General features: G+C 59.6%; 1 protein-coding gene across 1 annotated transcript; it reads right to left on the minus strand.

The window, feature by feature from the left end:
* Positions 1-2,423: 2,423 nt before the first annotated feature.
* On the minus strand, positions 2,424-24,164 carry LOC144727508 (uncharacterized). Its single transcript, XM_078606383.1, is given in 22 exon segments — positions 2,424-5,066; positions 5,750-5,902; positions 6,331-6,516; positions 7,665-7,835; positions 8,631-8,771; positions 12,689-12,709; positions 12,712-12,816; positions 13,302-13,386; positions 13,783-14,084; positions 16,495-16,638; positions 17,012-17,140; positions 17,532-17,663; positions 17,795-17,917; positions 18,429-18,548; positions 19,475-19,597; positions 20,372-20,500; positions 20,800-20,919; positions 21,356-21,478; positions 22,913-23,050; positions 23,330-23,449; positions 23,728-23,853; positions 24,056-24,164. Coding segments are annotated over 22 exon segments (3,063 nt in total). The 3' UTR covers positions 2,424-4,803.
* Positions 24,165-24,295: the final 131 nt, after the last annotated feature.

Consider the following 24,295-nt stretch of genomic DNA (forward strand, 5'->3'; position numbering starts at 1 on the left):
TTATTTATTTTTTACCTACGTGACTTTACCGAAAAAACCAAAGAGTATGATTCATCGATTATTACGCTGTCGATACATGCATCGAATCAGTGTTAAACTCGTTGACTCCGAAAAGACTCACTGAGTCTCGACCATTTTTTTTATTGTCGCCCGCTCCTGCGAGAGATTTTGCCGTAGGGGACGATGATTGCTTTGCGTTTAACTCTTAAGTAATGTGCCGGCACCATAACAGAGTTACACGGCTATTTTGTGCGTACTTGAGTATGGTGGCAGCAATATGTTCAAGAGCTAAACGCCAATGTCGAAGTCTGCTGGTCACGACGAGAGGGCTTCAGCAGAGAAAAGCTGGCGTAGTTTTCCTGTTCCCTCGTTGAGGAGCGCAGACTAGAGTGGTGTTACTTCATGGTGCATAGTTAGTTTCCATTCCTTCTCTTCGCTCTTCCCCGACAAGGAACCTCCTTCCCGTGGTGCAGTACAAGGCAACGATTTGTAAACCAGAGCAAGCATTCAATCCTCGAGGGCGCTGTAGTTGAGTACGCAACTTTGTAGGCTTTGACAACAGGCGACCTGGGTTGGAATCCTTCAACTGGTAGCTTTTTGTACGATCATTTGTGTTTTGCACAAACATGTAAATAAAGCCGGAACACTTTAAAAAACACTTTTAGCAGCGTTATTCCGACGAAACAATGTTTAAATAACCGGGTCATGCACTGTCTTCACCAGGGCTTTGCAGCGTAAGAGCTGATTTTGTTCTCTCTGATGCAGGCGGACCCGGGTGTGGAACCCACGAATAACTTTTTGAAGAAGGGGCGGTCTCGCGTCACTAGGGGGAGCTCTATCACCACTGGGAGACGCTCTATCACGACAGGGAGACGCTCTATCACCACTGGGAGACGCTCTATCACTACAGGGAGACGCTATATCACCACAGGGAGACGCTCTATCACTACAGGGAGACGCTCTATCACCACAGGGAGACGCTCTATCACGACAGGGAGACGCTCTATCACCACTGGGAGACGCTCTATCACTACAGGGAGACGCTCTATTACCACTGGGAGACGCTCTATCACTACAGGGAGACGCTCTATTACCACTGGGAGACGCTCTATCACTACAGGGAGACGCTCTATCACTACAGGGAGACGCTCTATCACCACAGGGAGACGCTCTATCACTACAGGGAGACGCTCTATCACCACAGGGAGACGCTCTATCACGACAGGGAGACGCTCTATTACCACTGGGAGACGCTCTATCACTACAGGGAGACGCTCTATCACTACAGGGAGACGCTCTATCACCACAGGGAGACGCTCTATCACTACTGGGAGACGCTCTATCACCACTGGGAGACGCTCTATCACCACAGGGAGACGCTCCATCACCACAGGGAGACGCTCTATCACTACAGAGAGACGCTCTATCACCACTGGGAGACGCTCTATCACCACTGGGAGACGCTCTATCACCACAGGGAGACGCTCTATCACTACTGGGAGACGCTCTATCACTACAGGGGGACGCTCTATCACCACAGGGAGACGCTCTATCACCACTGGGAGACGCTCTATCACTACAGGGAGACGCTCTATCACCACTGGGGAGACGCTCTATCACCACTGGGAGACGCTCTATCACCACTGGGGAGACGCTCTATCACCACTGGGGAGACGCTCTATCACCACTGGGAGACGCTCTATCACCACAGGGAGACGCTCTATCACCACAGGGAGACGCTTTATCACCACAGGGAGACGCTCTATCATCACAGGGAGACGCTCTATCACCACTGGGAGACGCTCTATCACTACAGGGAGACGCTCTATCACCACAGGGAGACGCTCTTTCACCACTGGGAGACGCTCTATCACCACAGGGAGACGCTCTATCACCACTGAGAGACGCTCTATCACTACAGGGATACGCTCTATCACCACTGGGGAGACGCTCTATCACCACTGGGGAGACGCTCTATCACCACTGGGAGACGCTCTATCACCACAGGGAGACGCTATTTCACCACTGGGAGACGCTCTATCACCACCGGTGATAGAGCTCTATTGAAAACTGCCCCCTTCCCCCATTCAATCCTCGTCCTACAAATCAACGACCGTAATCTGTTTTTCAACATTCACGCTGGCAAGCACGGGGGCTGAGTGCCAAATCGCGGCGACCTCCACGGCGAACGCGCCGCGAGAGCTGCAGCGCCGCTGCCGTGCTAAATTCAAGCGTTAAAGCAATCTTAGTTTAAGGGTAGGAAGGACGGACGGAAGGACGGACGAAAACGAATGGCAGGGAAACGAACTGCCCCATCGGCCAACATGGGGATAACGGGGAATGCCCCTCAGGGCGGAGTGTGGATAATGGTGATGGCGGCGGTGATGCACAAGACGCTCCACACAGACCACGACAGCTTGGAGTTGTTTTACAAAACAAACTTTTATCTTTACGGAGATATTCACTGCATCGTGTAAATGAACTGTACATTTCATATTAAAAAACAACAACAACACCAAACCATTTATCATCACCACCACGCGAATCGCGCTTCATCCTTCAAGCGGGGACGCTCAGACTCCTCGCTCCCGGGCGCCCCGTCCACCCGAGGCATTGGGGTGCTCTTCCCGGCCCGGAGACAATCACCCCACGAATCAACAGCACCCAACAGCACCCACCACGGCCACCACGCCGCACCCCGCCGCCTCGCACCCAGCAGCAAATACGACACCACGTGGACGTTTCGGGCAGCGGTCCTACCTCGGCCTCCACAGGGTAACCGTCCCACGGCCAAACTATTCAACCTCTGGCCCGCGCCCGGTCGGATCTCGGAAGGTAAGCGCGGATCTTGCGACTGCTTGGTGTTTGGGCGAGAGGAGGCTGCCTAGGGGGTACCACCACGTGTCCTCGGCTTGGGCTGCGAGGTGGCCAGATGGCAGCACAGCCAAGGGTGGTTGCCCCCGGTGCTACGTGGCATTCATCGCCAAACATCCAAATGTAGCAGCACCCGCCTTCAGACGTTAATCTTGAGGCTCAGCGAGCCGTCTTCTGGATAAATAAGTGGGATTTGTTTTATTTTCTAATGTTCTAAGAGGGGGGGGGGGGGGGAGGGGGCTGGGGTGATATCTCACTGAACATTTTCAGGGTCGCTGTTAGACTATAGTCGTAGGCGCCAGTGGCTAGTGGCCACAACCAAGGTATATACTGGAAGTGGTGTGGCAATTAAAAATTAACCTGGCCACGCTCGTGCGTGGGTTTTCGTCGGTTGTGCAGCACAGTTTGAGCTTTTGGGGTTGGATCGCGTGTTGTTCGGCACCATGTCCGACGTTTCACTCCACGGCACAACCGTAAAACAATTTCCCTTGTCGCCGAACCTGAACAGACCCGGCCGAATTCAGACCCTGGCTGGGCACGAGGCAGCGGTGCTGGGAGGGGTGCGGCGGGGGGGGGGCGCGAGGTTTTAGTTTCAAGTCTGAGCTTGAGCACCATTTCTGAACGCAGCAGCAGCAGCAGCAACCCGCTCTCACGTTCGAGTGGCTCCACGCGGTGGCTGTAGCACCAGAACCACGCATCGCTAGTTCACGCGGGCACCGCGGTCCCCACCTCTTCGCTCGCGAGTTCCCACGGGGGCCCCCGGGGTCAGGGCCGTATGCCGGGGATTTAGCGGGGAGGGAGTCGGGGTTTGGATGGGGGCGGTAGGGGGTTGGGGAAACCGGACATCTCTCTCAGGAAGCAAAACTGCGGAGGGGCGCAGGGAACAATATATAGTTTTTACTTAAAAAGTCTGATTATTCGTCTGTCGTTTTAATATGAACAATATAAACATAAAAGGGGGGTGGCGTGGGGAGGGGGCTCTGCTGCTCAGGGGCTCCGCTGCGAGTGAGACTTAAATTATGTAAACTAAGCGGCAAATAACAGCGTTATGGGATGCAGCCTATTATTATTATCCCCATTGATAATTATTATTATTTCATAATAGTGGCCAGGCTTCCGACACCGCTCATCAGCTGTGGCCCAATCGAGGTTTATACAGCAACGCCGCGGTCCACCCAGCGGTGATAGACATGGGTCACACAGTCGGTTGGCAGGTTCGCGTGTGTGTGCTGGGGCAGAGCGTGGATAATTCCGCCTCGTTCCAGACGTCTGGTTAGCTTGGAAGAGTAGGCCAAATAGCCCTCTCGAGGGAGTGGCCTCGAGTGGACGCCCCTTCGGCCAACAGTTGCGTGAGCCAGCAATTGCTGGGTAGCGCCTTTGCCCATTCTATATCCTGCACGCACATTACACATCGCTCACTGCCCCCCCCCCGCCCCCCCCCCCCCCCCCCCCCCCCCCCCGCTCTCTCTGCTCCACCGTGGCTTCGCGCGTTGCGTGTGAGTGAGGCACCGTGGGGCGGTCAGTGTGGGGCGACCCCGTGACCTCTAGTGACCTCTAGTGACACGTGTCGCGGATGACGAGGCCTACATCTGTGTTGTGAGAGATATTCCCACCCGCCCCGTCTCTTCCAGGGCCCCTTCCTTTCTCCCAGATCTTCCCGTCGTCATTCTTATCCCCACATCTCCCACCCCGAGTCGCCACCACCTGCCCTACACACAAGCACCCCAAGCCCGGCCCGACTCGGCACCAAACACAGCCACCGCGGCCATGGGACCCCCCTCCCCCCAGGGAGAGGAGGCCACGGGGACGGATCACGCGAGACCATATACACACTCACACGCCAGAGAGGCAGCAGTCACAACAACAATAACATTATTAGTGGTGGTGGTGGTAGCGGGAGGGGGGAGCAAGGGAAGCAGGAGGGAGCGGCTAGGGGGCCCTGCGGGCGCGGTGGGAACGCGGCTGAGCCCTGGACGGTTTGGGAGCTTTGGAGGGTTTTGGGGCCCTGGAGGGTTTTGGAGCCCTGGGAGCCCTGGGGGCCCTGGGGGCCCGGTGAGGCTCGCACACGCGCCCGTCGGGGCCCAGGGCCGTGCCCTGGGGGCAGCTGCACCTGAAGGAGCCCTCCGTGTTCGTGCAGTGGCCATTGGAGCAGAGAGGGCCACCCGGGTTGGACTCCTCGCACTCGTCTACGTCTGTTGGGGTGGGTGGCGGGGGGGGGCGGGGGGGGGGGGGGCGGTGGGGGGGGGGGGGTGGCGGTGGGGGGGGGTGCAGAGAGTGTGACCATGTGTACGAGAATACGAGTGCACAGATGTAGTTATGTGTGTACAGAAACATGTACAAGGCATGTGTCTTCAGGTGTGTAGGGAGCTGTGTACAGGCGCATATACAGGTGTGTGTGTACAGGTGCGTGGCAGAAATGTCATTGATGCGTGTACAGGTGTGTGCAGAGGTCTGTGTGTGTTTAGTAATGTAGAAGGGTGTGTATAGAGGTGAATATGCGGGTGTGTGTATAGAGGTCTGTATATATGTGTGGGGAGCGGCAGTATCGTGGTTAGCGCACCACGCTACTAAACCAGTGACCCGAGTTTGATTCTCGCTTACTACAAATAATGATAGCGAATGTTTGAACCGACCCTGGGCCTCCTCGAGGTCAACTCAGCCCTAAATACATACCTAGTGCGATGCGTAAACATCGCCACTGGGGAGACAAAGGCGGCCGGGCGTGGTGTTGGCCACCTACCCACTCATGTGCTGTGCCGGTCTTCATGGGTGCTCGCTAACAGCACTTGCCCCAACAGTCTGCTAAAGGCTATACGGGGGATCTTTGTCTCTGTCTTTGTGTGTGTGTGGTGCGTGCGTGCGTGCGTGGCCGTACCCAGGCACTGCATGCGCGAGTTGTCCAGCTGGAAGCCCGGGTCGCACTCGCACGTGAACCCCTCACGCACGCGCACGCAGCGCCCGTTCTCACAGCCGCTCAGGATGCCACATTCCTCCCCCTGCAGCCCCTCCGAACCCTCGCCGTAGTAGCCTGGGGGGTGAGGAGGGGGGGGGGTGAGGAGGGGGTGGGGGTGAGGAGGGGGGGGCAAGAAAATGAGGGAATGTGGGGACGGGGCTCAGGAGCGAAGGGGCATGTGTCACCTTTGTGGAAGACGCGGCATGAACTATGAAGTTGCGATGGCTTCGAAGTGGTTGGTGATGGTGGTCATGATTGTTAATATGATGATTATGATGAAAATGATATTTAAGGGAGTGATGATTATGGCGCTGAAAATTAAGATGATGGTGGTGGCAATGATGATTATGTTTATACTTTGATAATAATAATACACATGATCAGTTTGATGGAGATGATTTTGATTAGTGAGGATTGTTATTTGATGTTAATGATGATAATGATTTCGATTACATGATAATAATACTTATAATTATTTTCATGATGACGATGGCGAGGCTCACCGTCTCCGTCCGTGATGTAGAGGGGCAGCATCCCGGGGTGGGGCTCGGGCCCCCCTGGGTACGCGAACCCCGGCTCCAGGTAGGGGGGGCCGTGCATATCCTCCCCGTAGTGAGAGCCCTCGTGGAGGGTCCTCCCCGGGCCCCCATCGCCCGCGCGGGGCAGATTACACAGCTGGGCATAGTCAGCTGCACGCACAAAGACAAAGACCCCCCGTAGAGCATCAACAGACTGTTGGGGCAAGTGCTGTTGGCGAGCGCCTATGAAGGCCGGGGCGGCACACGAGGGGCTCGGTGGCCAGCACCACGCCCGGCCGCCTTTGTCTCCCCAGTGGCGATGTTTACCACACCAGGCACTCATTCGAGGCTGAATCGATTAGCACCGTTAGCTCCGTATGGTGAGACTGCAGCTCTACACAGTCCCTGCAGGGCAGGCCCAGGACCGGTTCAGAAAATCATCACTCGGAATTGGCCTTGAGTGGGAATTTAGCTCGCCAAGTTCGCAGCGCGCTAACCGCTACACTACCGCTCCACCCCCCGACACACACACGCGTACACACACGCAATCACACACGTGCACACACACGTGTACACAAAACAGACAAAGATCCCCCGTATAGCCTTAACATACTGTTGGGACAAGTTCTGTTAGCGAGAGGTCACGGGGCAGACCCAGGTGCCACGGGTCGACTGACCGAGATGACCAAGATGACTGGCTGATGCACCATCTGTGCCCCTTACTGTACCAACTTGCTGTGCTTTAGCCATCCGACGCTCTGCTCGTTGTTGTGAGCGTCACTCCTCCGCCCTCCGTTGTTGTTGGAGGGCGACTGCCTCCAACTGCCCAGTAGCGTCCTTCACGAGCCTCGTCCACAGAGGCCGATCTTGACACCGCTGGTACCAGTCATCGGCAAGTCCACTCAGCTCCACGTCCTCCTGTACCAACATCACTCCATCTCTTCTCTAGCCCATGCCGCGCCCGTTTAGCCCTCTCGATCCGGCCGAACAAAAGCTGTTTAGGCATGCGGTGGCTGGGCATGCGGGCTACATGATACAGCCAACGCAGCCTTGCACACACACACACGTGTACACACACACACGTGTACACACACACACGTGTACACACACACACGTGTACACACACACACGTGTACACACACACACGTGTTACTCTGCTATTCCCCGTGTATTCTATTTCTCCACCAGGGGGCGACGCCGCGCCGTTTGGGGAGGAGAGGAACTCGGGACAGGGGGCGGGTGACGGAATGCATCTCCGCGGTGATGGTGAGCAGGGTGCCGAGTGAGTTGGATGAGCGGGGTGAGTGCGGAGTCCTCACCGGACGTGCGCATGGGGCAGAGGGCACACTCGTGGCCCCACGCCTCCCCGTAGAGGCAGCAGCACTCCGTGTAGGTCGTCTGTTTGCCCACGATGGGGCTGCTGCACATGAAGTCGCTGCTCACGCGCTTCCAGCACAGGTCCATGTGGATGTCCATCTCCTCCGGCACATCTGACGCAGCGGCAGTAGCGGCAGTAGCAGCAACAGCACCACTTAGCACACCACTACCAGCACGAGTACCACCACCGTAATCATCATCAGCAGCACACATCAGTACCAGCATCGCCACTAGCACCACTACAACCGCCATCATCAGTACCAACGGTATCACCTCCACCCATCATGATCATAATCATCATCAGCAGCAGCAGCACCACCAGCTGCAGGAATGTTAAAGTGTAACTCGGAGACACAAACTCGAAGTCTCAGTCAGGCTCCTGTCGCCATGGTGTGCCCCCGCCTTGCCGTGGACACGAACGCGCGGATCACGTGGTGTGATGTGCACAGATGGAGCATCTCGGTGGAGTTCGTGGGTGCAGCACTGTGAGGGGCATTGAGAGCACAGGTGGAGCATGTGGGAGCAGCACCTACATGGGGCGCACACGTGGGTGGAGCACACGGGTAGAGCACATGGGTGGAGCACATGGGTGGAGTATACGGGTGGAGCACAGAGGTAGAGCACATGGGTGGAACATACGGGTGGAGCACAGAGGTAGAGCAGATGGGCGGGGCACCAGGATGGAGCACACATGTGGGTGGAGCGCATGGGTGGAGCACACGTGGGTGGAGCACACGGGTGCAACATACGAGTGGAACACACAGGTGGAGCACACAAGTGGAGCACATGTGCGGGGCACCAGGGTGGAGCACACATGTGGGTGGAGCACACCGGTGGAGCGCACACGTGGGTGGCGCACACGTGGGTGGAGCACACGGGTGGATCCCCAGGGTGGTGCACTCCCGTACCGTCCGGGGTGGAGCTGTTTCCGCAGCGGCGGCCGGTGGCGTCGAGGACTTGCGGGGGGCGACAGAAGCAGTTGTAGGAGCCGGGGGTGTTCACGCACTCCCCCCCCACGCAGCTCGAGCCGTCCATACACTCATCCACATCTGGCGAGGGGGGCAAGGGGGGGGGGTCAGGAGAACGCGGGGGGCGTGAGCAGGAGGAGAGACGGGGAGGAGCAGAGGGAGTAGGAGGAGCGCGGTGGGGGCGGGAGCAGGGCACGGTACGCAGGGTGGTGTATCAGTTTCCTGCAGTTAGTTCCACTAATCCCTCCCCCGCCTTGCACCCCAACCCCCCGCCCCTCTGATCCCTGAGTCCCCCCCACCCACCCACCCACCCCCACCGCCCATCTCCAGCGCCCCGCCTGGTTTTAATTCCAACAGAGTTTTGAGTTTTTATTTAAATCCGCGCCTCCCCCCTCCGGGAATGTCGCGTCTCCTCAAGAGCTGAAGCGGTTGCCAGGCAACGGGGTGGGGGGAGGGCGGGGGAGGGGGAGGGGCGAAACGCGAGACCTGGTCCCGGCCCGAGACTCAGAGTCGAGGGGTCACGAGCAGAGGTCAACCGCGGTGGGTGACGCAGTTCTGTGGCTAACGCGCGTTGTGGCTCGTGATGTAAGTGTTGGTGGTGGCGAGTGCGTGATGGTGAGTGCGCGATGGTGAGTGTTGTCGTGTCTAATACTGTGGCCAGTATAATGGTTGTGATGGTGAGGGCGCTGGTGATGCGATGGTGAGGGTGAGAGTATCAACCTGAGCAGCACCGCCAACTCGGCGCAAAGCTTTAGGCACTAGCTGCAACGCGTTAGCCCCACCGCTCACCGTCACCACGATCACCCTCACCATGGCCCTCACCATCACCATCTCCACACAGGAGATCTCATCCCCAGCTCCTAGCCCCAGGGTCACAGGGTCACAGAGTCACAGCCCCAGTATGGCAGTGATTAGTGCCCCGTCTCGTGATAGAAGAGACGCAGCGCGGGGAGGGGGGGCGGGAAGGGGGGCGGGGGGAAGGGTGGCACGTGCCTCCCCCCAATGATCCGATCGAAATTAGGGATTTAGATTATTGGGGTTTATTAGTAATAAATCTGCATTTTGCGACCCCCACTACCACTGTGTAGCATATTATCTGCCATGGACTCTATGAAATGATAGGACATCATTGGCAATAAGTAACTGGCAAAGCAGTTATAAGTGACTCACAGAATTGTGTGCAGTTGCGAAGACAGTCCACGACTCCCGGAAGACATCAACGCCTTCAGCGAGCGCGATACCGATCACACAACACGAATTCGACCCTCGATCGATGGCTGCGCCATCGCCCCACACGCGTCGAATAAAACGCAAGGGACAAGTCCTCACTTACTAACAGCTCCTCTATCATTTTTCATTGCTGGAGGGTTGCCCCCCCCTACCTGAAAATCCTGGCTCCGCCATTGAGGGGAGGGGGGGGAGCGTGGGAGGGGAGGGGAGGGGGGCGCGGGGAGGGGGGCGCGGGGAGGGGAGGGGAGGGGGGCGGCGGGAGGGGAGGGGGGCACCGGGGGAGGGGAGGGGAGCGTTGGAAGGGGAGGAGGGGAGGGGAGTGCAAGCGACGCAGACGGGAGCCATTAGTCGAGGCGACCATACGCGCTCCCCCATCAGTGGTCAAATTAAACCTCAGTAGCCGCAGGGGTTACATAAGATAGAGGGGGAGAGGAGGGGCGGTGGTGCGGGATTGGGGGGGGGGTCCGGTTTAGAATTCATATTCCCGTTCATTGTTTACAGAGTTGGAGAGTGGTTGGCGGACGATAATTTCGGATTCATCCTCGATTCGGAGCCGAACTTTTCTCGTCGCGTCTCCCTCTCTGCTCTGCACGACTTCCTCACGCTCAAAAGTCCCCATATTCTCACGCTGCAAGTGAAGCGATCCATTCAAGCGCTCGCGAGCCCTTCCAGGCGTGAAGACCGCGATTCTCGTGCTCCGAACGCGGCTGCCAGAGCGTCACCATCACGCGAACGCCCACATTTTACGTCCCCTTGGGTGGCTTCCCATTGATTCTGGTCTCTGGACTGATCCTGCCACTCCTCATAGGCGGACTCAGCTGAAATGAGCAATTGCAAAGTGATTATATTGACGAGCGTTGAGCGGGGACGCGGGTATTAGCCCACTGCGCTCGCTGAAAAAAACCCGGCAACCCGAGTTCGATTCCCTGCCACAGTGACGAATGATGCCTGAACCAGTCAGTCATGGTTCATCCCACCAAAGTCGCCGACCCGCGCTGGCAAGCGTGGTGGAGTACGGTCAAGCAACCTCCATGAGTCCAGCTGGGGATTGACAAGTGAGCGTAAATCCTGGAGACAGAGCCTCAAACGCGCACTCCTCAGCTTTCTACTCGGCCTCCAACCAGACACCTGGGGGGGGGGTGTTGGGATGCCCACCCCCCTCCCCCTGCTGTGAGCCAATGCTGCCCATCACGAATCGGACCCCAGCGGAGACGAGGGGAGGGGGTTGTGGATTTTGTGTTGGATCCAAAATTCCTGGAAATGTGGCGGCACTCAGCCAGACCCCCACCCACCCACCACCGGCCCCTCCGCTCCCGTTTCAACCTGAGCGGACGGCGTGGGTTCAGAGCCCTCCGCCCCCCTCCCTCTTCCCTTACTAACCCCCCCACCCCCTCTCCTCCTCCTACCCCGCCCGAGTAATCACAGCCTCGTTAAGGGGCCGGGATATTTCGCGGGAGCGAAAACGCGTGCCGCGCGGGGGATGGAAGCCACTCGCAACGATTCCAAACTCGCGGCCTCGGGCGCGTGAACTCGGCTCGAGGGTGCCGATTGTAGCGCCTCCCAGTGGCTGCAGGGGTGACGCTGCGTCGTGAACCCACGCACTGCTCACAACGCTCACCGATCACCCGCGCCGACTCGCCACCGGTACGAGCCCCTGCCGCTGAGCATAGCCCAACTAGCACCCTACCACGGCTACTACCCCTAGCCAGCCAGCACGTACCACGGCTACTAACCCCCACCCCTAAGCAACCAGCATCTACCACTGCTACTACCCCGACCCTACCACAAACCCTACCCCCCTTCCCCTAACCGAGCCAACCTCCTCTTGCCTGCAGGACATTGGCAGTAGAGTCTTGAGAGAATGCACGTAACTTAGATACACACTTTCTTGCATTTTGTCATCGCTATTGAAATCGCACACCTCAAAGTAATGGCCAATTTTTGTCCACGTCACACGCAATGCACGCGAGACGCGAGCGATTGGCGGTGCGCTCCTCTCCGGCGAGAACGCTTTGCGGCGCTCTCAGCCGAGCTCCCCGCGCGGCCCGGAGTGAGCGCACGGCCCGGAGTGAGCGCACGGCCCGGAGTGAGCGCACGGCCCGGAGTGAGCGCACGGCCCGGAGTGAGCCGCACGGCGTGGCTCTGGACCCCGTGGGGTTACGGGCTCCATTGTCCTGCTCGTTCAGCCAGGAGGGGAGCCACACCGAGTCTAGAGACGATTTCTAGCAGGGTCCTTCCACAGTTTTTTTGTTGTTGTTCCTGCTGCTGCTGTTGCGTGCAATCCACACCGAGCAATTTGCGGGTCATTTTCCAGCATTGCGATGTGGCTTTGGCCAATAGCTGTTTGCACTGCGCGGTATGTTTTAGCGATGGGAGGAAACCGCAGGGCCCGGAGGAAACCCATGCAAGAACAGGAGGGAGAGAACATACAAACTCCACGCACCCACTCACAAAGACCCCCCCCCCCCACCCCGTATAGCCGACTAGACTGTAGGGGTAGGGGCAAGTGCTACTAGCGAGCACCAATGAAGCTGGCACCGGCACACGTGGGGGGTGGTGTGGTCACCACCACAAAGACAAATATCCCCTTCATAACCTTAAACAGACGTTGGGGAAAGTGCTGTAAGTGACTACCTATGAAGGCCACACCACAACTCACTCACACTCTGCAGAACAGGAGGAAGGTGCACACCAACTCCACACACACAGAAAAAAGGCGCCCGAGTCAGGAGTCGAACCCGGACCCGTGACGGCTCGGCGTGTCTCACCGAAGCACTGCATCTTCATGGGTCGTAGTCGAACCCCGCGCGGCAGAAGCACTGGTAGCCGGGCTCCGTGTGATGCAGAAGCTCTGCTGGCAGATCTCGGCGCCGAACAGCCTCGCACTCGTCCGCGTCTGGGTCGCGCAGCAGGGGCCCCCGCGCGCACAAAGACAACGTTCCCGCGTGCCTGTAGGCTTTCATCCACCCACACTCATCTCCCCACACATCCACTTTCACTATCGTACAAAGACAAAGATCACCCCCCCCCCGCCCCCCCCCCGTGCAGCTTTAACAGATTGAGTAGCAAGTGCTGTTGGCGAGCACCTATGAAGGCCGGAACGGCACACGAGGAGTTGGTGGCCAGAATCATGACCAGCCGCCTTTGTCTCCCTAGTAGAGATGTTTACACACCGCACCAGGTACTCATCTGAGGCTGAGTCGACCTAGGGGAGGCCTAGGATCGGTTAAGATAATCGTCACTGGTGTTGGCCGTGAGCGGGAAATTTAACTCAGGTCGCCAGGTTCGTAGCGCTACACTACACTACCGCTCCTCATTCACTCTCACATCACACCCACTCACCCACCCTCTCACACTCCTCACCCTCACCATCCCTCTCACCTCTGTAGCGCCCCCTCCCCGCGCTGTACACGGAGTCCCCGCGGGGATGTAGCCCCTCCCCTTGGGACACATCTCCGGAACTCGGCTGCACGGGGGGAAGAGGAGAGATGAGAGAGAGGAAAGAGAGGAGAGAGGGGAGAGAAAGGGGAGAGAGAGGAGAGAGGAGAGGGAGAGGAGAGAGGCGGTGAGATCGGGCGCAGCGTGAGGTCAATGGTGGAACTGGGGCTAAGGTCACTTGGGCCCGGGCGCAGGGGTCATGGCTTTCGCTAAAGCCTAGGGGTCATGGTGAGCGTCTTGGTTATGGTCCAGGTTAAGGCTCGGAGTTTAGGTGTAGATTTCGAGTTATGTTTATGGTCAAGGTTAGGGCTGTGGTGCGAGCGTGGGTTGTAGGGACGAGGGTTCAGGGCTGTCACGAGGCCCGCAGTGAGTGCCGTGGCTGCCCCCCCCCCACCCCCGCACAGCGGAGACCCGAGGCAGACACCTGAGCCGTAAGGGCGGGCAGCGCTGCCCGTCGCAGCTGCCCCACGAGGTGCCGACCGTGCAGCAGCAGACCTGGCGCGTCACGTTCGCGCCCAGGGGGGCCCCGCACCCCTCCTCCTCCTCCCCGTCCTCCGGGCCCCCCGCGCCCCCCCTCCTGCCCGGGGCTGTAGAAGCACGCGCTCTGTCGCCCTGATGCGCCACCCGATGGCATCGATGCTGCAGCTGCCGCTGGTGCCGCTGGCAGCGGCGGCAGCGGCCTCTGGCCGTGAGCTCCCGCCCACTCCCCATGCGCCGCGGACACTTCTGGGGAGACGCGGAGGAGGGAGGGGGGGAGTCACTGGAGTTGTGGCTAAGCCACTGCGGTGTCACAAAACACTGGCGCAAGCAGCAGGAGGCTGACACAAGAGGGATCCCTGCAGTCGGTGGAAGAGCGGGGTCCGAGAGAGATGGAGAGGCGATGAGCATGGGACACGGTGTTTGTGGGGGGGGGGCGTGGGGGGCTTTGCACGTTGCACGCCGTGCTTCTCCTCTGAGGAGGAGTGGAGGATGGGGAAGAGTGGAGGATGTCGCCTGACTTCTGGGATCTCCACCTCGCCCACAAACTGTTGCTGCCGCTGGGCGTTCCCATAGCAACACCACCACCACCACCGCCGCCGCCGCCGCCGCCGCTCCCCACCTGGGAGCTCGCCCGAGCCGGGTCCCCAGGTCGGGGAGGCGGCGGGGAGGGGGAACACAAAGGGGGCTCTATGGGGCCTGGGGCGTGGCGGGTTTGGGTGAAACAGAGCAGAGAACGAGACACGAGGGGTGGGGGGGCTGGGGCGGGGAGTACAGGGACACGGGTGGGGCTGGGACTGCTCCCCCCATCGCTCCATCTCTCCTTCAAGTTTTCATTTTCACCTCTCCTCCCTCACCCTCCCTGTTGTGCTGCTCTCTCCTCACCTACCTTTCTTCCCCATTCCCCCTTTCGCTCGCTCCCTTGCTCCTTCTCCACCACGCTCTTCATTTTGCTCCTTCATTCCCTCCCTCTCTTCCTCCCTCTTCTCTCTCTCTCTCCCACCCTTGCTCCCTCTCTCATTACCTTCCTCTTTCCTTCCGTCTCTCCTCTCCCTCACTTTCTCCCCCCTCCCTCCCTACGTTCCCCCCCTCCCTCCCTCTTCCTCTCCCCCCCCTCTCCGTGCGCACTGTTGCTGCTGTGCCCGAGTGACCGGATTTTCCGACCCATGCCGGCGCGAGAAGCGCGGGGAGAGGAGACACAGACGATTTCAGAAACATTGAACGACAGACGGAGAGGAGGGGGGTCCCTCCGCGCCATCTGCCCCGTGCTCCTGCGGGGAGTGGAAATTCCTCGGAGCGGGAACATTTTTCTGAATAAAAAAAATCAAAGAACGCACGAAACGTGAACACGGACTCCTTCACCATGGCCTCGTCTCCAGCGCGGCCATGATCTCTCTACTGCTGGATGCAGGCCTCCCCCAGGGAGCCGTCTGCGATGCTACAAATCTATCCCGGGGCACAGGCCGGATTCTCGCTTTTCATCTCTCACGGCCATGGCTGGGAATCGAACTCAGGGGGCCGGGTTCATGGCGCGGTGCGTTAACCGCTGCACCGCCGTTCCGCTGCTCTGCTCCTCTGTGTAACGCTCTCCATGTACAAGGCGCGCGTTTTTGACTGCAACACGGGGGGCGGAGAGCGGGGTGGGGGGGAAGGAGACATTTGCTCCCCCCCCCTCACCACCATGTTTTTAAATGAGACGACCGTTATTCGTCAGAGATAATTTTAGATTTTTTTTTCATGGATTTAACTAAATACTGTAGAAGGAAAAAAAAACCCACCCGAAATCTTAGTTTATATTGTTCGCCCACTGGACTTCACGGGTCACTGCTTTTATTCGATCTCCCTGCGCGGCAGCTTAAATGTTGGGCCAAGTTTCCTGAACTCCCCCCCCCCACTTCCCTCCCACCACCGCCTCTACCCACAGCAGCAGCACCCAGCACAACGCGACCAAACACACGTAATAATCAACATTATTTTGCGAGCGGGGGGGGGGTACGAACAGCTGCAACTATGGCCGGCCCGGAATGTTGCCTGGAAGTTCGCTCCCCTGCCCGGGTCCCGCGATCGCCCAATGCTGACAGCGAGGCGGGCCCCCCCCCATCGCCTCATCCCCCCCATCCCCCCATCCCCCCATCCCCCCATTCCCCCAGCACTCCCCCTTCCTCCGCCCCCTCGGCCGTGCGTGTTTATTCAAGTGTCTGGAATTTTTCACGGATTTTTTTTTTTAAACGGAGGTGGAGAGTCTTCAATGCACGCTCCGGCGGCGCCCGATGCCGCTAGGAAATCTGTTGTCTGCATCGGCGTGCGCACTACAAGCCCCTATCCCCCGCCCCCCCCTGCCCCCCCCTACCGCCCGCCCCCCATCCGCTACCCGCCCTTTTGGGAAAACAAATATCTACATTTTTATCAGGCCTGATTTGTTGTCTTCGAGTCAGCCGGTCAGGCACAGCACCAGCTCGAGTGATAAAGTTGGCGGCGAGAGCTCTGCGCGACCGGCAGAATGCGGGGCCCTGTAGGGATTGGTGGCGAGCTGCGTGCAGCCCGCCACGTGTACCGAGATCGCAACACATTTGGTGTTGGAGGTGTGTGGTGCAGTGCGCGTGTGTGTGGTGTGTGTGCAGTGTGTGCGGTGTGTGGCGTCTGTGGAGCGGTGCAGTACCTGCGCGGGCGCGCGGTGCGCACATCCCCGTCATGGGCTGGAACTCGTGCTCCTCGTGGGGGCACACGCAGAGGAAGGAGCCCTCCGCGTTCTCGCACAGCGCCTCTCCGCACACGCGCGACAGCGTCTCGCACTCGTTAGCGTCTGTGGGGGCCGGGTAGGGGGGGCGGGGGCGGGTGGCGGAAACAAAGGGGGTTGGAAAAGTCGAACCGAGGGAGGGGGGCCGGTATTGACCGCTTGGTTTAGGGGGCACGCTGGCGGCGCAGCGCGGGGGTTCGGTGCGGCCATGAGTACAGCTGTGCCGTGTGTGCGCGCGTGAACATGCGTACGTGTGCTGTGTGTTAACTGTGTCGGTGTGTGTTCAAATCAGAACATTTTGCGGGGGGTTTCTTTGCCACTTCGACACATTTTGTGGGTGCCTAGAACCCCCACGTCACCGCGAGGAGGAGAAGGCGGCGGCGCTAAACGCCCCATTGGTCTGGTTTGCGGGTCGCGGAAGGCGCGCGCGCGTGCATACCGACGCAGGTACGTCCATCCGGGGACGCCTGGTACCCGCGGTGGCACAGGCATCGGAAGGATCCGGCGCTGTTCTCGCACGCTCCGTGGCTCCCGCATGCAGACGCGTTCCCGCGGCATTCGTCAATGTCTAGGGGTCGGGGGGGGGCGGTGGGGGGGGGGAGGATAATGATGGCCAGAGTGGAGGGGGTAGACACAGAAAAATGTTGGCACGGACAGAGTTGGGAATTGCACCGATCGCTCTCAGCAGGCCAAGCGTCTCGTACTCGCAATTACACGCAAATCACTCGGGGGCCCTCGCATAACCCCGATAGAGTGACGCGGGAGTTGGTGGGCGAGTGGGTAGGCGAGGAGGTGAGCAAGTGGGTGGGTGAGTGAGTGAGCAAATGAGCGAGCGAGTAAACGATTGACCGAGTGTGGGAGTGAGCGAGCAATTTGGTGAGTGAGCGAGCTGGCGGGTGAGCGAGCTGGCGGGTGAGCGAGCCGGCGGGTGAGCCTGCACGGGCGAGGCGGGTCCTCACCCTCACAGCTGCTGGCGCCATGCCGCGTGAATCCGGGCGGACAGTCCTGCATGCAGCGGTAGGAGCCGGGCGTGTTCTCGCACTGCCAGGACCCGCACGCCGCGTCCCCGTACTCCACACACTCGTCCAGGTCTGACGGAGATGCACACTCGCTCGCTCACTGGCTCACAAACTCGCTCAAGAGCGAGCTCGGTCATTCACACACGCTCACGTGGCGGTGCAGTGTGGTTTGGTGCGGTGCCGCGTGGTGCAGTGATGCGTACCCACACAGGTGTTGGGTCGGGCGCCGGCACGGAAGCCGGCCTGGCACTCGCAGGAGAAGGAGCCCTCCGTGTTGACGCAGCGTCCACCCTCGCACGGCTCCGCGTCCTCACACTCGTCCACGTCTCAACCACGCACACCGCACACCGCGCACCTCAACACCACGGCCACCGCCACCAGACATGGCTACAACAACCACAGCACCACGGCCACCGCCACCATCACCGCCGCTGCGTCACCACCACCATGCCACGTATGTCCCAATTCCATGCACGTGTTCCTGGCAGAGGCAGCGAGGCTGACCTTGTGACCTCTACGAGATTGACCACGCGGGCTACGTGACCTATTTAAGGTAGATGGCCGGAGGTCGAGAATAACGAGAGAGGCGGCCGAGAGGACGCGCGCCACGGAGACGGAGCGATGAAATCGACCCGTTGGCAGGAGCCACGCGGATCATTACATCACAGGTCGTGAGAGATGTTGGCGGCATGGAAAGGGCTTCATCCAGCAGCGGATTGGTCGTGGCCCATTGTGACGACGCCGACCCTGTCAGATCACGTAACCCTTTGAGGGCGCACGGGGCGCGTGCCCCCCACCCCTCCGCTCCCCCTCCCCCCAGGGCCACGCGGGCCTCACCGTGGCAGCTGCCATCGGGCCCCAGGATGAAGCCGTCACCGCAGCTGCAGCTGAAGGAGCCGGCGCTGTTGGCGCACGTCCCGAACGGCCCGCACGGCGCCATCTCGCACTCGTCCACGTCTGCACCGGCGCCCACACCGAGGGAGATACGGCCACACCGACACACACACACAGATACACTCAGCCACACCGACACACACACACAGATACACACAGCCACGCCGACACACAGAGATACACTCAGCCACACCGACACACAGAGATACAGATACACACAGCCACACCGACACACACAGATACACACAGCCACACCGACACACACAGATACACTCAGCCACGCCGACACACAGAGATACACTCAGCCACACCGACACACAGAGATACAGATACACACAGCCACACCGACACACACACACACAGATACACTCAGCCACACCGACACACACACACAGATACACTCAGCCACACCGACACACACACACACAGAAACACTCAGCCACACCGACACACAGAGATAGACAGATACACTCAGCCACACCGACACACACACACAAAGATACACTCAGCCACACCGACACGCACACACAGATATACACAGCCACACCGACACACACACACACAGATACACTCAGCCACACCGACACACACACACACAGATACACTCAGCCACACCGACACACAGAGATAGACAGATACACTCAGCCACACCGACACACAGAGATACACAGAAACACTCAGCCACACCGACACACACACACAGATACACTCAGCCACACCGACACACACACACAGATACACACAGCCACACCGACACACACACACACAGATACACTCAGCCACACCGACACACAGAGATAGACAGATACACTCAGCACACCGACACACACACACAGTTACACTCAGCCACACCGACACAAAGAGATACACTCAGCCACGCCGACACACAGAGATACACAGAAACACTCAGCCACACCGACACACACACACACGGATATACCCGGCCACAGACGGCCACACACACGGAAGAGGAGGGAGAGGGGCCTCACCGTGACACGCGTCGCCGGGCGCCGAAGGCTGGAAGCCGGGGAGGCAGCGGCACGAGAAGGAGCCGGGGACGTTGACGCAGGTGCCGCCGTCACACACGTCCTCGCCCACACACTCGTCCACATCTACACTCGCGCACAGACAAAGGCCCCCCGTGTAGCCTTTAACAGGCTGTTGGGGTAAGGGCTGTTAGCGAGTAGCGCCTATGAAGGCCGGCAGGGCACACGAGGGGGTGGGGTGGCTGGCATCACGCCGCGCCGCATTTGTCTCCCCAGTGGTGATGTTTGTACATTGCACCTGGTGCTCATTTGCGGCTGAGTCGACCTTGGGGAATCCCAAGACCGGTTCAGACATTCATCACCGATATTGGCCGTGAGCGGGACTCGAACTCGGGTGGCCAGGTTCAGAGCGCAGCGTGCTAACCTCTGCCCTGCACGCCGGTGCACGCACGGCCATCAATTACCACCAACAACAGCAGCAACAGTCGCCGATATTCGCCACTAAGTGGCGGTGACCTCACCACGGCGCTTGTGCCAGGCCAGGTGCACTCTGAGGCCACGTGAAGTGTGAAGACAAAGATCTCCCGTCTAGCCTGAACAGATTGTTTGGGGCAAGTGCTGTTACCGAGCACACGAGGGCGTGGGTGGCCAACACCACGCCCGGCCGCCTTTGTCTCCCCAGTGGCAATGTTTACACACCGCACCAAGAACTCATTTGAGGCTTAGTCGACCTAGGGGAGGCCCAGGACCGGTTCAGATAATCGTCACTGGTGTTGGCCGTGAGCGGGAATCGAACCGTTCCCCAACACATACGCACACACACCCACACACACACATAAACAATAGTCACTAGGATGACGACGTTGCTACTGATGGTGCTGCTGGTGGTAGTGCACGCACCCTGACAGGCGGTGCCGCTGGCGTCGGGCTCGAAGCCGGCACGGCACGCGGTGCAGGAGAAGGCGCCGTCCGTGTTGGTGCAGAATCCCGTGTCACCGCACACACGGCCAACCGCACACTCGTCCTCGTCTACAGCCACAGCCGCCACCGCGGTGTCAACGACCACAACCACAGCCACAACAACCACAACCACAGCTACAACAACCACAACCACTGCAAACACAAACCATAATCACTACTTCAACAGAACAACAACCACACTACAACAGCAATCAAATAACAACTAGCAACAATGACCACAACATCAACGACAACAACAACAACATTCCGAAGTATCAGGGGTGTTGTCGTCGTGGTGACGGTGGTGTTGTTGTCACGGTAACGGACTGTGCTTTTGTTGTCATTGTGACGGACTGTGCTGTAGTTACCGGTGCAGGACCCGAGCTGAGCGCGGTATCCCGGGCCGCACGCCACGCACTCGTAGGCCCCGTGCGTGTTGAGGCAGCGAGCGTCCGGGCACACACTCACGTCCTGACACTCGTCCACGTCTAGCGGGGTCAAGGGGTCAACGCACGGGCACCACCTCAACGACGAATCCATCGCCACCAATCCTCAACCTCACCCCAATTCTCACCCTCATCCCCACCCTAACTCACCCCCACCCACACAACCACCCTCACATTCTTTTGGTCTTTCGGTAAAGTCACGTAGATAGGTTCAAATAACCAAAAACTACGACGTTGTGATTTTTCGATCGCTAAAGTCACGAAAAACCTATTTTTCGTGACTTTAGCGAAAGACCAAAAGAATATGAATTCCTGCAGTCACAAAAGCTTTAAGTGAAGATTTAACCACCCCCCACCTTCACACCCATTCGCACCCACACCACCCAGGGCTCACCCCAACTCTCACCCGAACCCTCACCCCCATCCTCACCCTCACACCCACTTTCACCCACACCATATCCCTCACCCCCACCCTCACCTTCGCACTCCCACTCCGTGTTCATCTGGAATCCCGGGTCGCAGAACTCGCAGCGGTGGGAGCCGGGGAGGTTCACGCAGCGGCCGCCGCGGCAGAGTCCGGGCCTCAGGCACTCGTCCACGTCTACACAGAGCGCCGCTCGTTAGCCATACAGCCAGGCAGCCAGCCAGGCAGCCAGCCAGGCAGCCAGCCAGGCAGCCAGCCAGGCAGCCAGCCAGGCAGCCAGCCAGGCAGCCAGCCAGGCAGCCAGGCAGCCAGCCAGGCAGCCAGCCAGGCAGCCAGCCAGCCAGGCAGCCAGCCAGGCAGCCAGCCAGGCAGCCAGCCAGGCAGCCAGCCAGGCATCCAGCCAGGCAGCCAGCCAGGTGACCAGCCAGGTGACCAGCCGGACAATCAGCCAGGCAACCAGCCGGGCAACCAGCCAAGTAATTCAATAGCGAGCTAAGCAGCCAATCAACCAATAATTCAGTCCATTAACCAGTCAAACAACCAGGCAACCAACCAACCAACCAGTAAATCAATCAAGCAGTCAGTCAATCAGTTAGCCAATCAGCTGGTCAACCCATTGACGAGTGAGCCACAAATTAAACGGGGTGAGGGGCTGCGCGGTCGGGTGAATAGTTGAGGGGGTGAGTGGGCGAGCGGATAAGTGGGCGAGTGAGCGACTGTGAGTGAGCGACTGGATGAGTTGGCGCCTGTGAGCGAGGGAGTGAGGCGGTCTGTGAAAACCGAGGACTGTGGTTGGTCCCTGCTCCGAGACTTGTGCTCACTGCCCCCCACTCTCTTCCCCTTCTCCCCCAACTCTCTCTTCCCCCACCCTCCACCCCCCCCCCCCACGGTCCCCCCTGCCTGCCCCCTCTCCCAGGCGCCGCTTGTAAATCACCGCTTCCCGTGCGTGGCGACGGGCGAGGCCGGCTCTGGGCGGAAACGCGGGGTCGCCAAGCGAGCCCTCGCACACGGTAAACACGGGGGGGGGGGGGCGGCTAGGCAGTGGGGAGTGAGGGACCCTGGACGCCCTAAGATCCAGAGCATTCGAAGGCTCGGACTCGAGGGTGAGTCCATAGATCATCAGCCAAACAATGCTCAGGCCGTTCAGTCTGCGCTACAATGGACAATCGGCCGATCGTAACCTGATTGATGCACGGCCAATGGCATCACGCGATTACCAGCCTATTTATAATGAGTCGATCCTTTATCAGCCGATCAATAACCGGCCAATCCATCAACTTGTCAGCTGGTTGACGATCAGGGGGGCCTGCGGGGGGAGGGGGGGGCCTGCGAGGTGAGGGGGGGGGCCTGCGAGGGGAGGCCTGCGGGGGGAGGGGGGGGGCCTGCGGGGGGAGGGGGGGCCTGCGGGGGGAGGGAAGGGCCTGCGGGGGGAGGGGGGCCTGCGAGGGGAGGGGGGCCTGCGATGGAGGGGGGCCTGCGGGGGAGGGGGGGGCCTGCGGGGGGAGCGGGGTCTGCGAGGGGAGGGGGGGTCTGCGAGGGAGGGGGGCCTGCGGGGGGAGGGGGGCCTGTGAGAGGAGGGGGGCCTGCCAGGGAGAGAGGGGAGGCCTGCACCTTCGCACGTCATGCTGCGGGCGCCGCCGCCGCCGGGGGGGGCCGCGAAGCCGGGGAGGCAGCGGCACGCGAAGGAGCCCTCCGAGTTCACGCAGCGACCGCCCGGCCCGCACGGGGACGACTCGCACTCGTCCACGTCTGCACTCTCCGGGCGGGGCGACGACGGTGACGAGAAATACAGCAGTGACATCAACGTCGCGATGTTCACCGTCACCGGTGACGCCACTGTGAGCCCGGTTGTGGGTGTCACCGTGAGCCCAGTGTTAGTGTCAGAGTGACTCTGGTGCAAGTATCACCGTGACCCCGTTATGGGTGTAACCGTGAGCCCAGTGTGAGTGTCAGAGTGACCCTGGTGCAAGTATCACCGTGAGCCCGGTGTGGGTGTCACCGTGACCCCGGTGCGAGTGTCACGCTCACCACGACAAGTGGTAGCGTCCAGAGTGAACCCGGGGCGGCAGTGACACACGAAGCTGCCCGGAGAATTGACGCAGCGACCGCCCTGACACGGCCTCGGCTCCAGCGAGCACTCGTCCACATCTACACAGACGCGTCGACCACCACCACCATGATCACCATCATCACCACCATCATGATCATAATCACCACCACCATGATCATCGTCATCATCATCGCCGCCATCATCATCATCATCACCAACTTCATCATCATCACCACCATCATGATCATAATCACCACCACCATGATCATCGTCATCACCATCATCATCACCACCACCATGAACATCATCATCACCACCACCAGGGTTTGTGTGTGTTGCAGGTGCATCCAGGTGAGTGTGCCCAGGTGAGTCTCACCTGTGCAGGTGCCCGTGCGCGCATTGAGCTGGTGGCCCGCGTGGCACTGGCACGTGTGGCCTCCAGGCCGAGGCACGCAGCGGCCCTCCCCGCACACCCCGGGGCTCACCGCACACACGTCCACGTCTACGGAGGGGGTGCCACGGGCGGGGGGGTCAAGGTGATCCACCTGAGCTGAAGGCCGAGTGAAACGTGGCACGTGCGCGCATTCATGCGTGTGTGTGTGTGTCCATGCGTGTGTGTGTGTGTGTCCATGCGTGTGTGTGTGTGTGTCCATGCGTGTGCGTGTGTCCATGCGTGCGTGTGTGCGTGTCGCTGCATGCGCCACCTGTGACCTGCGTGACCCCGATGACCTGCGCCGCCACCGTCACGACCTCCGGCTCCACGGCCACCACCGGCGTGGGCGGTAGCGGGCGCACCGCGAGCACTGCGGACATGCGGACAAAGGCAAAGGTCCTCCGTGTAGCCTTTAACAGTCTGTCGGGGCAAGTACTGTAAGCGAGCACCTATGAAGGCTGGCACGGAACCCAAAAGGGTGGGGTAGCCAGCACCACTCCCGAACCGCCTT

This window comes from Lampetra planeri, chromosome 25 (genome assembly GCF_965212315.1).
Source record: "Lampetra planeri chromosome 25, kcLamPlan1.2.h2, whole genome shotgun sequence".
NCBI lineage: Eukaryota > Metazoa > Chordata > Hyperoartia > Petromyzontiformes > Petromyzontidae > Lampetra > Lampetra planeri.